The 12,169-nt window shown below is 39.6% G+C and overlaps 1 protein-coding gene across 1 annotated transcript in view; it reads right to left on the bottom strand.

Annotated features, from left to right (window-relative positions):
• LOC138690952 (neuropeptides capa receptor-like) overlaps positions 1-12,169 on the bottom strand; it is an 889,384-nt gene that overhangs the window by 56,082 nt on the left and 821,133 nt on the right. Inside the window, exon 4 of the mRNA XM_069812542.1 lies at positions 11,837-12,051. Within this exon, the coding sequence (XP_069668643.1) occupies positions 11,837-12,051 (215 nt within the window). The remainder of the gene's footprint in view (positions 1-11,836; positions 12,052-12,169) is intronic.

Below are 12,169 nucleotides of genomic sequence, written 5' to 3'. Positions count from 1 at the left end.
TCTGATAATGAATTTGAATGATGTCATGTGCGTCAGGAATTACACCGACAGCTGAATTGCGGCGAGACGTGACAGATCAGTACTGAGTGATTTCATAATCAGAGTGCACGGTGTATCACAGTAGCAATGCCCAAGGAAATCGAGCCTTTTTGGGAAGGGTACATAACCCTTTCCAACGCCAAGTATAGTTACGTGAAAATCATAGGAGCCTGCAAGAAACGTGGTTTCGTTATTTGTAAGAAAGGCATCTTGTGTGTACCTAATAAGACTGATTTCAGACTGATTTCAGGTTCAGTGAATACTTGTCCTAGCTCTAATTATCAGGTAGTACATCTCACTTGACAGTACATGTCAGAGGAAGAACAATTGTGTGTATACATCTGAAATCTGATTAGTATAATAACTTATGTTACTAGTCAGCGATGCTTGCAATGGAGGAGGAAAGAAACTGGCCACCCTATCCCATCCAAGAGAAGTCTAAGGGTGCGCCAGTGTGCACTTCAAGTATGAGTTCAGAAATCCCAGCATGCAATTCAATGTTTACTTTTTCGATCTCCACTGATTTCACACGCAATTTGCGAACGCCTGGTCGTCTTACAGACAAATCTGTCATGCAAGTGTCTTTCAAAATCCGCCACTTAAATAAGTGGTGTTTCAACATCGCCAACGTTCGCAGAAAATTTGTTGAAAAGGAGTTGTCCGGAAACAAATGAGCTTACTTCTGCACGTGTGAAAGCCTACATTTAAACCTAAGCATTTTCAAGAAATAAAAATGCAGCCTGCTGCCCAGGCAGCTTTACGAGGGCTGGACCCAGGACGAAATCGTACACTTACTGTCGGTGACCCAGGAGAAGACGAGAGTGGACTGAGGAGGAAGGGATGTGAACAGATATCGTACGACAACACGTGCAATATTTGTACTGCAGTAAGCAGAAACATTAGGTCTCCTTCTGTTCAACTTAGCTTTAATTTCCACACGCATTGTTACTCATGGTTCCTGCACGAGTAATAACCTGGCTACTGGGATGCTTATCTGAGCGATGTTTATAATAATCAACAGCGATAGTCAAGAAGGTCACATTCTTTCCGCTCGTTTTCTCCTGAGTAACGGACAGTAGGTACGATTTGGCCCACTGTGCGCCCTCTTATGTGAACACTGTGTAAGTCCGACAGGTGGCCTGGATGACATTCGTGAACCCGACACTGACAGGTGGGCCATTATACACCTCCTAACACTTCAATCCGACCTATTTTTACTACTGCAGATGATGGAAGAAATTAGGAGGAGGTGGAGAATGTTGATGGGATGATAGAGGAAAACAGGAGTACCCGAGAAAATCCTATGCAAAAGCTGTTTTTTTTCATCACAAATTCCATCACGACTGGCCAGGGATGGAACTCAGGCTCCCTTGATGTAAGACTAACACTTGAGCCATAGACGCGACAATAATATAATGTTGAGAAGCATCAATGGATAGTGTCGTGAAACAGAGCACTAAGAGTATAGACTGTCTTGCAAACTGCTTCTTCTTCGCTAGAAGTAGGGGTGTGGAGTCTGTTACGAAACCAAGAAACCAGTACTGTTTCGAAATTCTGCTGGAGTTCAATACCTATTTTAATTTAAGTGTTAATGAGAAATTAAAATGGGAATAACGTTACATTCTACAAGGTTTCGTACTAACTTCTGTGAAAAATTCTATTTAAAATATTCTCCAAGTATAGATCAAATTCCACCAGAAGGTGGAGGGTGGAAGTGCATTAGGCTATCTAGCGAAATTTATAAACTTGTACTTGCTATTTGGGAAAAGAAAATTGTACCAGAACAATGGAAGGAGTCCATAATTAAGAAGGGGGACAAGGTTAATTGTGGTAACTTTCGAGGAATATCACTTTTGTTAACGACGTACAAACTTTTGTCCAATATTCTTTGAGAAGAGTACCTCCGCACGTAGATGAAATTATTGGGGATCATCAGTGCGATTTTGGGCGTAATAGAGCGACTATTGATCCGATTTTTTGTATTCGACAGTTATTGGAGAAAAAATAGGAGTACAAGGGTACAGTACATTAGTTATTCATAGATTTCAAAAAGGCATATGACTCGGTTAAGAGAGAAGTTTTTATAATATTCTTATTGAATTTGGTATTCACAAGAAACTAGTTCGATTAATTAAAATTTGTCTCTGTGAAACTTACAGCAGAGTCCGTATAGGTCAGTTTCTATCTGATGCTTTTCCAATTCACTGCGGACTAAAGCAAGGAGATGCACTATCACCTTTACTTTTTAACTTCGCTCTAGAATATGTCATTAGGAAAGTTCAGGATAACAGACAGGATTTGTAATTGAACAGGTTACATCAGGTTCTTGTCTATGCGGATGACCTGAATATGTTAGGAGAAAATCCACAAACGATTAGGGAAAACACGGAAATTTTACATGAACCAAGTAAAGTGATAGGTTTGAAAGTAAATCCAGAAAAGACAAAGTATATGATTATGTCTCGTGACCAGAATATTGTACGAAATGGAAATGTAAAAATTGGAGATTGATCCTTCTAAGAGGTGGAAAAATTCAATATCTTGGAGCAACAGTAACAAATATAAATGACACTCGGGAGGAAATTAAACGTAGAATAAATATAGAAAATACCTGTTATTATTCAGTTGCGAAGCTTTGGTCATCTAGTCTTCTATCAAAAAATGTTAAAGTTAGAATTTATAAAACAGTTATTATTATCCGTTGTTCTATCAGTTAGAAATTCTAAATAACCTTCTGTACTATTCAAAATATACTATGCTTATGCTTTGCTTGGCCTAAACCGCATTTGCAAATTCATTTCTTCCATTCTGTTAAAATAATCTTCTCTTTCGAAAATTATCCTCGCCCGTCTTGGTAAGAAAACATTTTCACATATCAGGTTCATAATTCGTCTCACCATGATGAAAATTATTGTCGTTAATGCAGGATTAATTATATAACTGATCAAATATTGACTACTTAACTGAAATGTAGTTGAATGAAAGCTTAAAGCCCAATCTATGTTGGTGAAATGCATTGCCCCTTTAAGTGACAATTAAAAGACTTTAAGTACCATACTTACAACTTCCAAATGCCTTTTAAAGTATCCGCAGGTTCATTGCCGCCCTCACATAAGCCCGCCATCGGTCCCTATCCTGTGCAAAATTAATCCAGTCTCTACCATCATATTCCGCCCCCCTCAAATCCATTTTAATATTATCCTCCCATCTACGTCTCGGCCTCCCCAAAGGTCTTTTTCCCTTCAGTCTCCCAACTAACACTCTATATGCATTTCTGTATTCGCCCATACGTTCTATATGTCCTGCCCATCTCAAACGTCTGGATTTAATGTTCCTAATCATGAAGAATAAAATGCGCGCAATTCTGCGTTGTGTAACTTTCTCCTGTAACTTCATCCCTCTTAGCCCCAAATATTTTCCTAAGAACCTTATCCTCAAACACTCTTAATCTCTGTTCCTCTCTCAATGTGAGAGTCCAAGTTTCACAACCATACAGAACAACCGGTAATATAACTATTTATAAATTCTAACGTTGAGGTGTTTTGACAGGAAACTAGATGACAAAAGCTTCTCAACCGAATAATAACAGGCATTTCGCATATTTATTCTGCGTTTAATTTTCTCCCGAGTGTCATTTATATTTGTTACTGTTGCTCCAAGAAATTTGAATTTTTCCATCTCTTCGAAGGATAAATCTTCAATTTTTATGTTTCCATTTCGTACAATATTCTGGTCATGATACTTAATCATATACTTTGTCTTTTCGGGATTTACTTCGAAACCAATCGCTTTACTTGCTTCAAGTAGAATTTCCGTGTTTTCTCTAATCGTTTGTGGATTTTCTCCTAATATATACACGTCTTAATATAAGTGTGTATTAGCTAGGTCAAATGCAAACAAATTAAATATGATTTAACTCCCGTAATTAAGTTAAATTACAATTATTTAATTCTGGATGGATTAATAACACGTTTGTGAAATTGGTCCTAAGTGTTATACAATTAGGTAAGCGATTCCGAGATAGGGACGCTCGAGGTCAAATGATGTCAAATAATCGAGAGTTGAAATATTCACTGTCACAAGTTATAGAAGTAAGAATATAAAATTTTAGATGGCATTAAGATTTATGAATCATATGCGGAGATTAGGAGGAAGGCGGAAAATAGGAAAGATTGGAGAATGCTGGATTTGCAGAGAAAGAATGAATGAGTGTGGAGTTCAATTCAGTTCATTGACATTTCTTCATTTTTGTGCAAATGACTACTGTATAAACAGCTATCCATTACTCTTATCAGCACAATTTTCGAAGGGTATATCCTCACAGTCAGTTTAGGCTCGTTGTTTTACGAGCAGCTTTACTAAGTCCTTACCGTGTTAGCATCTTTCTATATCATATATCCGAGTACGAACTATAAACCGATGCTGTCTTCATATTATTTTTTACTCGTCGAATCTCGACAGTAGTTGAAACATTCTTTCAGTGGTTTGCACGGTAACGTCCTTACAAGCGACATTGCTCTGTCGCCATGAATAACAAGAGTCGACATATTCTAGTCTCATCACGAAACTGAAGAGTTCTTACACATCATACTGTGTTCTGCCTTTGGTTGAATTTTTCCCCCTAAGAGTAATGGCTTCTTTTATGATAGCAGCTAGTATGTGAGAGCTCTTCCTGTTCTCTATGTATCATGTGTTAACTTTTGGAGAACAGTTTATACACAGTAGAGTAGACCGTTGCGTCATAGAACTTTACGCCAACACTTTGAAAAGGAAAGATGTATTTCTTTTACATGTATCCATCCTTAAACTAAATATTATGTACATGTGTGTATGTGTGTACGAACGTGTGCATACATGAGTGTATAATGTATTCTACAGTGCGATCAGTTTTGCTTTCCGCTGGAGTGTTTAGCCTATGGGCGAGCGCGCCGCTCGTTAACCGGGTCTCGGTGATAATATGTTATATGTTATGTTTTATTTAACGACTCTCGCAACTGCCGAGGTTATATTAGCGTCGCCGATGTGCCGGAATTTTGTCCCGTAGGAGTTCTTTTACATGCCAGTAAATCTACTGACATGAGGGTGTCGACCTGCCCCGGGATCGAACCCGCAACCTCGGGCATAGAAGACCAGCGCTGTACCAACTGCGCCAACCAGGCCGACTCTCGGTGATTAGCGGGAGTGTAAAACAATAAGACAAATCAACCATACAATAATACACAGACACATTGAAGAGGCTCATTACTTACCAAATTATCAAATGAGGTGTTGAAACTGCCTGCCTTCATTCTCCACATATTTTTCGCATTCTTCAGGAAATTATTTATCACATTTTCCAGAATCCACTCACAAAATGTGCGCCTACGTACGGGGTCATCTGGCTGAAGAGCATGTAGCAGAGTTATTTTATACGGCTTGAAGTGTAGTAATTTAGTAGACTTTTGCACAAACCCATAATATGAAAGCCTCACTTGTGTAAGATGACGAAGAGATTTTCTAGAAGAATTTTCTAAACGATTACTAATGTTATGTAATCTTTCTTCGGTGAGAACCCTACGCTGCCTTTTGGTTTTTTAGGCTGGACACTTCCAGTTTCCTGAAATTTATGATTAAGAGTAAGGACTGTTTTACGTTGTGGAGCGTCTACACTCGGGAATCTTTCTTGAAACCGTCTTTGAATTTCACGAACTGACTGAGTTAACATATATAAATCGTAAATAAAGACACGCTGTGCCGTTGTAAACTCACAAGGCATAGGCTAATACACTTTATTTATACAACACAACACAACACATACACGGGAACAGCTACTCTAAGACTGCGATATTCGGCAAGGTCAACAAGTAAGCAAGCAGGCTACTCCCTACATTGCGCAGCAAACGAGTGGGGGCAAGCTCATAGGAAAATCTCCGCACCGCGGGGGAAAGCATAACTGATCGCACTGTATATGACGGTGTTATCTTCGAAGGATACTGTTTCCTGTTTCAGAGAGCAGCTGGTTTAATAGACAGCCAGACACGGTTTGTATTAATACATGCAATGCCAGCAAAAATAGTAATAATGATTAAAGTAACGACATAATTATGTATAAGTAACAGCCTACACAATAAAGATTAATGTGATTGCTAAAGTAATTAACTGCTGTGTCTATGCCGATTGCGCATGCGTTTTCCAATAAATGGTACGATATTCGATTCCAGGCATGGGCAATGTAATACATTATTATCTTCCGTCTATGGTACTGGGTATTTGTCCGTTGCTTGTGATTGTCCTGCGATGTCCTTGCGGTGGTTCTGCGTCATCCCAATCCCATGATCAGGAAGGCCCGTATTTGTAAGATTCTAGTAGACTTAGTTACTGGCTTTTAAGGAACTCCGAGGTTCATTGCCGCTCTCACATAAGCCCGCCATTGATTCCTATCCTGAGCACGAATAATCCAGTCTCTACCATCATATCCCACCTCCCTCAAATCCATTTTAATATTATCTTCCCATCTACGTCTCGGCCTCCCCAAAGATCTTTTTCCCTCCGGCCTCCCAACTAACACTCTATATGCATTTCTGGATTCTAGTGTATGATCAAATAAATATCCCTCCTATATCCACAGTGGGGTGTAAGTCAGAGTAAAAGGGTACATTAAGCAAAGTAAGAAAAAAAAACTGAAGTGATAAAAGCACACAATTGTAAGGTCTTAAGTACGTATATAAAATACAATGAATAAAGAACATAAAAAAGCAACAGTAATGCCAACGGAGATATTTTAGGAACAAGTCCAGAGGACTCCATAGCAGATAATATAGAAAAATAATTTTTCTAGCATTAACACACATAGAGACGCGCAGTGTACTTTCTTTACAGCCATAGTTTACCTCTGACTGAAACGAACCAGGACTTCCCAAGGTTCTAAAGGGGTGGTGGTAGTGGTAGTAGTAGTAGTAGTAGTAGTAGTAGTAGTAGTAGTAGTAGTAGTAGTAGTAGTAGTTAGTAGGTTATTTTACGACGCTTTATCAACATCTTAGGTTATTTAGCGTCTGAATGAGAGATGAAGGTGATAATGCCGGTGAAATGAATCCGGGGTCCAGCACCGATAGTTACCCGCATTTGCTCATATTGGGTTCAGGGAAAACGCCGGACAAAACTTCAACCGATAACTTACCCCGGGCCACCTGGTTTCGCGGCCAGATGCGCTAACCGTTACTCCACAGGTGTTGACAGTAGTAGTAGTAGTAGTAGTAGTAGTAGTAGTAGTAGTAGTAGTAGTAGTAGTAGTAGTAGTAGTAGTAGTAGTAGTGGGATTTTCTCGAGGTTCTAAAGGGATAGTGGTAGTAGTAGTAGTAGTAGTAATAGTGGTAGTAGTTAGTAGGTTATTTTACGACCCTTTATCAACATCTTACGTTATTTAGCGTTTGAATGAGAGATGACGGTGATAATGCAGCTGAAACCAATCCGCGGTCCAGTACCAATAGTTACCCAGTATTTGCTCATATTGGGTTGAGGGGAAACCCCGGAAAAAACCTCAACCAGGTAACTTGCCCCGGGCCACCTAGTTTCGCGGCCAGTCGCGCTAACCGTTACTCCACAGGTGTGGACAGTGGTGGTGGTAGTAGTGGTAGTAGTAGTGGTAGTAGTAGTAGTAGTAGTAGTAGTAGTAGTAGTAGTAGAAGTGGGATTTTCCCGAGGTTCTAAAGGTGTAGTGGTGGTGGTGGTAGTAGTAGTAGTAGTAGTAGTAGTAGTAGTAGTAGTGGTTAGTAGGTTATTTTACGACCCTTTATCAACATCTTACGTTATTTAGCGTCTGAATGAGAGATGACGGTGATAATGCAGCTGAAATCAATCCGCGGTCCAGCACCGATAGTTACTCAGTATTTGCTCATAATGGGTTGAGGGGAAACCCCGGAAAAAAACCTCAACCAGGTAACTTGCCCCGGGCCACCTGGTTTCGCGGCCAGACGCGCTAACCGTTACTCCACAGGTGTGGACAGTGGTGGTGGTAGTAGTAGTAGTGGTAGTAGTAGTAGTAGTAGTAGTAGTAGTAGTAGTAGTAGTAGTTAGTAGGTTATTTTACGACCCTTTATCAACATCTTACGTTATTTAACGTCTGAATGAGAGATGACGGTGATAATGCAGCTGAAATCAATCCGCGGTCCAGCACCGATAGTTACTCAGTATTTGCTCATAATGGGTTGAGGGGAAACCCCGGAAAAAAACCTCAACCAGGTAACTTGCCCCGGGCCACCTGGTTTCGCGGCCAGACGCGCTAACCGTTACTCCACAGGTGTGGACAGTGGTGGTGGTAGTAGTAGTAGTAGTAGTAGTGGTAGTAGTAGTAGTAGTAGTAGTAGTTAGTAGGTTATTTTACGACCCTTTATCAACATCTTACGTTATTTAACGTCTGAATGAGAGATGACGGTGATAATGCAGCTGAAATCAATCCGCGGTCCAGCACCGATAGTTACTCAGTATTTGCTCATAATGGGTTGAGGGGAAACCCCGGAAAAAAACCTCAACCAGGTAACTTGCCCCGGGCCACCTGGTTTCGCGGCCAGACGCGCTAACCGTTACTCCACAGGTGTGGACAGTGGTGGTGGTAGTAGTAGTAGTGGTAGTAGTAGTAGTAGTAGTAGTAGTAGTAGTAGTAGTAGTAGTTAGTAGGTTATTTTACGACCCTTTATCAACATCTTACGTTATTTAACGTCTGAATGAGAGATGACGGTGATAATGCAGCTGAAATCAATCCGCGGTCCAGCACCGATAGTTACTCAGTATTTGCTCATAATGGGTTGAGGGGAAACCCCGGAAAAAAACCTCAACCAGGTAACTTGCCCCGGGCCACCTGGTTTCGCGGCCAGACGCGCTAACCGTTACTCCACAGGTGTGGACAGTGGTGGTGGTAGTAGTAGTAGTAGTAGTAGTAGTAGTAGTAGTAGTAGTAGTAGTAGTAGTAGTTAGTAGGTTATTTTACGACCCTTTATCAACATCTTACGTTATTTAACGTCTGAATGAGAGATGACGGTGATAATGCAGCTGAAATCAATCCGCGGTCCAGCACCAATAGTTACCCAGTATTTGCTCATATTGGGTTGAGGGGAAACCCCGGAATAAACCTCAACCAGGTAACTTGCCCCGGGCCACCTGGTTTTGCGGCCAGTCGCGCTAACCGTTACTCCACAGGTGTGGACAGTGGTGGTAGTAGTAGTAGTAACAATAGATATAATAATATTATGTAATAGGCCTAATAATAATAATAATAATAATAATAATAATAATAATAATACTAATAATAAGCGAATCCAGAAATGCATAAAGAGTATTAGTTGAGAGGCCGTGGCCGGCCGGAGGGAAAAATGCCTTTGGGGAGGCCGAAATCTAGATGGGAGGATAATATTAAAATGGATTTGAGGAAGGTGAGATATGATTGAGGGACTGGATTAATCTTGCTCAGGATTGGAATCGATGGCGGGCTTAAGTGAGGGCGGCAATGAACCTCCGGGTTCCTTTAAAGCTGTAAGTACCGTAAGTATTAATGGTGATACTGATAATAATAACACTAATAATAAATAATTAATGATCATTTCCTACATTAAAATTCAGTGAGAAAGAAGTTAAGTTAGTGAAAATGAACATTTTCAGCCTCCAAATGAATTTTCAAGAAAAAATAATTATTAATAATTATTAGGTTAATGCATAAATTCGTACTTATTTTTATTAAATCCAACTTAATTCATTTTACATAAAATACAAAAACTGATCAATAAGATAATCTCCTTCATTCTTTATGACTGACTTCCAAAGTTCTTGGCAGTTTTTAGATTGCACGTCTGGATAAATCTTATTAGCTTTGATTTAAAGAAATCGTCAAGTCAATTTTGAAGAACAGCTAATTTTTAAAGGAGATTCCCTGGAAATTGTAGGACAGAGAAAATCTCCTGCAGTAAGGTTAAGAAAATGGAGGTGGATGTGGAATAACTTTCCAAACGAACTCTTTGATAAACGCTTTTGTAATATTAGCAACATATGGGGTGAGGATTATCATGATGCAAAATCAGTTGATGCAGTATTCTCGGTCGTTTTTGCTGAATTGCGGCCTAATGGCGACTAAGTTGTTAATAAATGTCATGAATGATGGTTACATTCTTCGGAAGTAATTCATAGTACAGAACACCTTCTTTGTCCCACAGTGCATAACATTATGGAAGGACATCAGGCTCAGTTATTTCTTTCTATATTGATGTAAAGATATTTTCGTTACCAGTAACAATCTGAGACAAAAGTGATCGATGTTGTTGACGAGCTGAACGATAACCAGCTGGCAAAGAAGCACAAATGTACCACGCTGATTTTTGTTGTTTTCACTCAAAACGAACGGTATTCATACATCCAATTTGTTATCTTTACCCATGGAATGTAAATGTCTTACGATGGTTGATTGATCACAATTCATGATATTGTTCTATTTCAGAGTTGAAGAAGATGGCTAACAGTGAATGAAAGCGTTTAAGTGGTATTCATAAAAGTCAGACTGTCTTCTTGAACATGGAAAATCATTCATGTCAAAAATGACGTTCTACCTATAAATTGTACAATTGAATCTAGCGTCCTCTGATGCCTTTACTCGTCGGTTAAACTCAAATGAAGGAACGTTTTGGAAATGCTCGTGTTTTACTATTTGACACAATTTTTTGGACCATAACTAACAGAAAGTTTCTTAAAAATTGAAAAATTCAAGTTGTATTCGTTGACACAATACATGACATTAAAATGACAGGTGACAAATTCCAAACAAATTTCTTACAAAGGCCCTATTCCATAGAAAACAAAAACGCTATGAACTTATGCTTCAAACTTTTATATGGTGATCATGGTTATGATGCTTGTTCCGTCTTCCATAGCGGGAAGCTTTCAGCTGAGCTCTGGTTAAACCTTCTGACATGTGAGAGGATTCTGTAATTTATCACTAATATCATCATCATCATCATCATCATCATCATCATCATCATCATCGTACTTCTGGTATTAAACGCTTGTGAAGTTTATGAGTCATTCAGGAATTATCTGGCAATATGAGCTGCATTAATGATGTGACATTTTTGAAGTCGTATTTACAGTTAGTTATAGAACTCCATCTCCCTTGCACTGTTATGCTAGTAAGTTGTAGAAAGAGGTGACACTATTCCTATTAGCAGTGGCGTGCCGCTGCACCTTTGAAATGTTAGCATAGCCTACATTGCAAACGAGTTCTAATTGTGTAGCTACTACTCCAGCATGAACACCACTGAAAACCGGAATACACAATACAGGCGAGTCTTAAGTCTTACGTGCATGGTAGACTTGGAAGCGGAAGAAGAAGTTTCATGGTCAGTACTACTAAGGAACATAATGAAATCTAGTGTACAGTCTTAGAAAAAAGTTTTGTCGCACATATACTTCATAAGTTCCAGAAAGGAGACAGCGCGCATGATCAGAGGACGAGCGATCTGGTTCACAAGAGAACGACTAGTTGAGGTTATAAAATCGGTTTTGTTTCGTTGTATGTCTGATCATGCGCACTGTCTCTTTTCTAGGCCTGATAAAGTATCTGTGCGACAAAACATTTTTCTAAGACTACAAGACCTCTGTTCAAGACAGGTGACAAACACAATAGAGATAACACATAGTCACTTCCTATGGGAGTGAGGAAAGCACACACTTCCCTACCAGGAAATGAACCTTGGTCCGCTAAATTTGTAGCTAGGAAAGCTACCGTTTGAGGCACAGCCCCTAAGCCTGTAAGACTTATTGATGGAAGAAGTGAACTTACCTTAAAGGCTTCCCGGAATTTGTGAGACATGATGTTGTACAGCACTGGATTCACGGTTGTGGACATGTAGTACAAAATACCGGAAGTGTAGGTGAGTGTCTTGTATACAGTAAAAAGGACGGGACTGTCTGATTTGTTGCTTCGGGCATACACCGCCAGGAGACGTTGAGCATGGAACGGTGCCCAACAGATGAAAAACGCAACCACCACCGCAACTGCAAGTGAAGAAAATATCATTTCAATACAAGCATGTTATTAATATAGTGCGAGTCACAATAGACATTTGTTTTGATCTAACATAGACGCCGTAGCTCTTATAATGGTGGAGGAGGA

The sequence above is a fragment of the Periplaneta americana genome, chromosome 16 (genome assembly GCF_040183065.1).
Source record: "Periplaneta americana isolate PAMFEO1 chromosome 16, P.americana_PAMFEO1_priV1, whole genome shotgun sequence".
NCBI lineage: Eukaryota > Metazoa > Arthropoda > Insecta > Blattodea > Blattidae > Periplaneta > Periplaneta americana.
The sequence above is the reverse complement of the archived record's forward strand: the minus strand, read 5'-3'. Positions and strand labels throughout refer to the sequence as shown.